This window comes from Belonocnema kinseyi, chromosome 9, assembly GCF_010883055.1.
Source record: "Belonocnema kinseyi isolate 2016_QV_RU_SX_M_011 chromosome 9, B_treatae_v1, whole genome shotgun sequence".
Lineage (NCBI taxonomy): Eukaryota > Metazoa > Arthropoda > Insecta > Hymenoptera > Cynipidae > Belonocnema > Belonocnema kinseyi.
In genome coordinates, this window is record NC_046665.1 from 65,507,133 (window position 1) to 65,509,683 (window position 2,551).

Sequence of the window (2,551 nt, forward strand, 5' to 3'; positions counted from 1 at the left end):
TTCACAGTCTACTCCTGACCATATTTCAAATCCGCCTTTCAACACGCCGTTTTTTATGTCTTTAGTTTCGCATCCCTTTTCTTTGTTTCGGGCACGCATAAACAAACGCATTCCAAACACCCAGTCTCCATTCGTCGCCTGAAACATGACCTTTAGATTTTCCGTGTGCATGCCTTTTGTCATTAAAAGTTCCAGTCCTTTCCGAGGCTATTTTGTAGTTTGTATTATTCATTGTTTAGATTATACGCCCAACTAACACCTTTATGCAATAAGTTTATTTTCTGAGTTGAAATCATGTCAAAGTTAAGTATCAAATCGTCATATGGTGGAGATTGTAGTTCTAACGTCAGTCCCACCAAAAACTTCCTGGGGAAAATATATGTTGTTACTAAGGCCGAGGGTCACTTTTTAAGAAAATAATTACGGCGTCGTCTATTTTTCCTATTTTTTCCTATTAGGTTTCCTATTTCTAATTGCCAGAATTGACTTTTCATTTTTTTTTAGAACTGCTGTGATACCTTGTACAATATATATTTAAACCGCTAACATTTATTAAGCCATTTTCGAGAAAATTGACATTTTTGATTTTTCGAAAAAATTGTATAACTTGTGTAAACAATTGTTTTTTAAGTTGGCACTTGGGGTAAATTAGTCTCATAATGGGACCAACTTACCATATAAATATGAACCAAATATCTTCCAAGGCAGACCAGCCATGCTTACCCGGCTATGACCCTTCAACAAAATACGTTAACTTTCAACTAAAAAAGGTCAATTTTCATTAAAAAACAGAATAGTTAAATTTCAGTTGAAAAAATCAATTTTCAAAAACAACAAAAACAGAATTTCCAACAAAAAAATAAAATTTCCAACCTAAAAAATGCTTTTTCAACCATATAGTTGAATTTTCAATTAAAAAGGTATATTTTCAACTTAAAATGGAATCGTTAAATTTTCAGTTAAAAATTTCTAACAAACAAATTAAGTTTCCAACCAAACCGATGTATTTTCTACAATGAGGATTTTATTTCTAACAAAAAAACCCATTTTCAAGAAAAAAATATAAATGATTAACAAAAATGGAATAACTAAAATTAAAGACAAAAAAGTTAATTTTCAATAAAAAAAACTAATTTTATACAAAATAGTTAAATTTTCCACCAAAGAAATGCATTTTCAACAAAAATATAATTTTTCAATATAGAAGATTAATTTGATAGAAAAACAGAGGAATTTTCAATTAAAAAAGACAAATTTTTAACAAAAAATGAAATAGTTATGTTTTTAACTCAAAAGAAAAAAAGTTTGGCATATAAAGCGATTTTTCAAAAAATAACTTAAATTATAAATCAAAGAAATAAATTTTTAACCAATGTAACCAATTTTTTTACCAAAAAGATGATTATATCAATAAAAGAAGAATTTTCAAAAAAATACATGAATTTTCACCCAAACATGGAATTGTTAAATTTTCAGTTAAAAAAATTATTTCAAAAAAGAATTTCAACTAAATATTTCAATTTTGAAAGAAAAAAGGTTTTTAAAATAAAATGATGAATTACAGACGACAAAAAATAATTTTTAACAAGCTGGTTCAACTTTCAACTAAGTAGTAGAATTTTTAACCGAAAGATTTCTTTTCAACTTTAAACGTTGAATTTTCACGCTAAAAAACGAATTTTCTATAAAACAGTAGAATTTTCAATCAAATGATTGGATTTTCTATCAAAATAGTTGAATTTCCAACCAAAAACAATTATATTCAAATAAAATTGTTCAAGTTTTAACAAATTAATAAAAATTTTAACCCCAAAATAAATTTTCAACAAGAAAATTATGCGTTTGTAAGACTTTTGTGAATGACAGAATTTTGTGATGTGACAACCCTGATATTATAATAATTACATTCTACATATGAAAAATAAGTCAAAATATGAATAAAATTTCTATACTTTCTTCGTAATTCTTACCTTTACCAACGTTTGTGTGAGCTGGACAAGATAATCCATAACTTGTCCGTGGAGTGCAGGATCTTCGATATTATTCACATCTCCGAGAGCAGACAACATTCTTCTCCATAAGACGACTGCTACATCTGGTAACCATCCCCGAACTCCACCTCCTGCCATAACTGATCTTTTTTCAGATGCATCGTTCGTATCTGCGAAATAAAAATGTCCAACATATTTTTTACTTGTGATAAATAATCCAAAAATTGATTTTTTTTCATAAAATATTTTTTTCGTACTTGGAACAAAAGTATTTATAAATAAAAAACAATTATAAAAGTAAAAATGTCTGAAAACGGGCGTCACAGTCAAAGAAGAAATTATAAAAAGGGTTTAAACAATATTTATAATCCTTTCAAGATTTTTATTCAGATATAACTTAATAAACACAACAATTTCGAATTTTTGTACGACGGTTATGATTGCATGTTACAAATAATGGAACAATATTTTATTTGAACCTTTCAAGTTTGAACAATTTTAATGCCATAAGTAGTTTTTAATTATTTAAAACTAATAGTATATAAGGCTGTTTAGCCCTA

General features: G+C 27.2%; 1 protein-coding gene across 1 annotated transcript in view; it reads left to right on the plus strand.

Moving 5' to 3' along the window:
• LOC117180574 (probable Rho GTPase-activating protein CG5521) overlaps positions 1-2,551 on the plus strand; it is a 91,950-nt gene that overhangs the window by 45,953 nt on the left and 43,446 nt on the right. Inside the window, exon 19 of the mRNA XM_033373069.1 lies at positions 2,030-2,157. Coding sequence (XP_033228960.1) covers positions 2,030-2,157 — 128 coding nt within the window. The remainder of the gene's footprint in view (positions 1-2,029; positions 2,158-2,551) is intronic.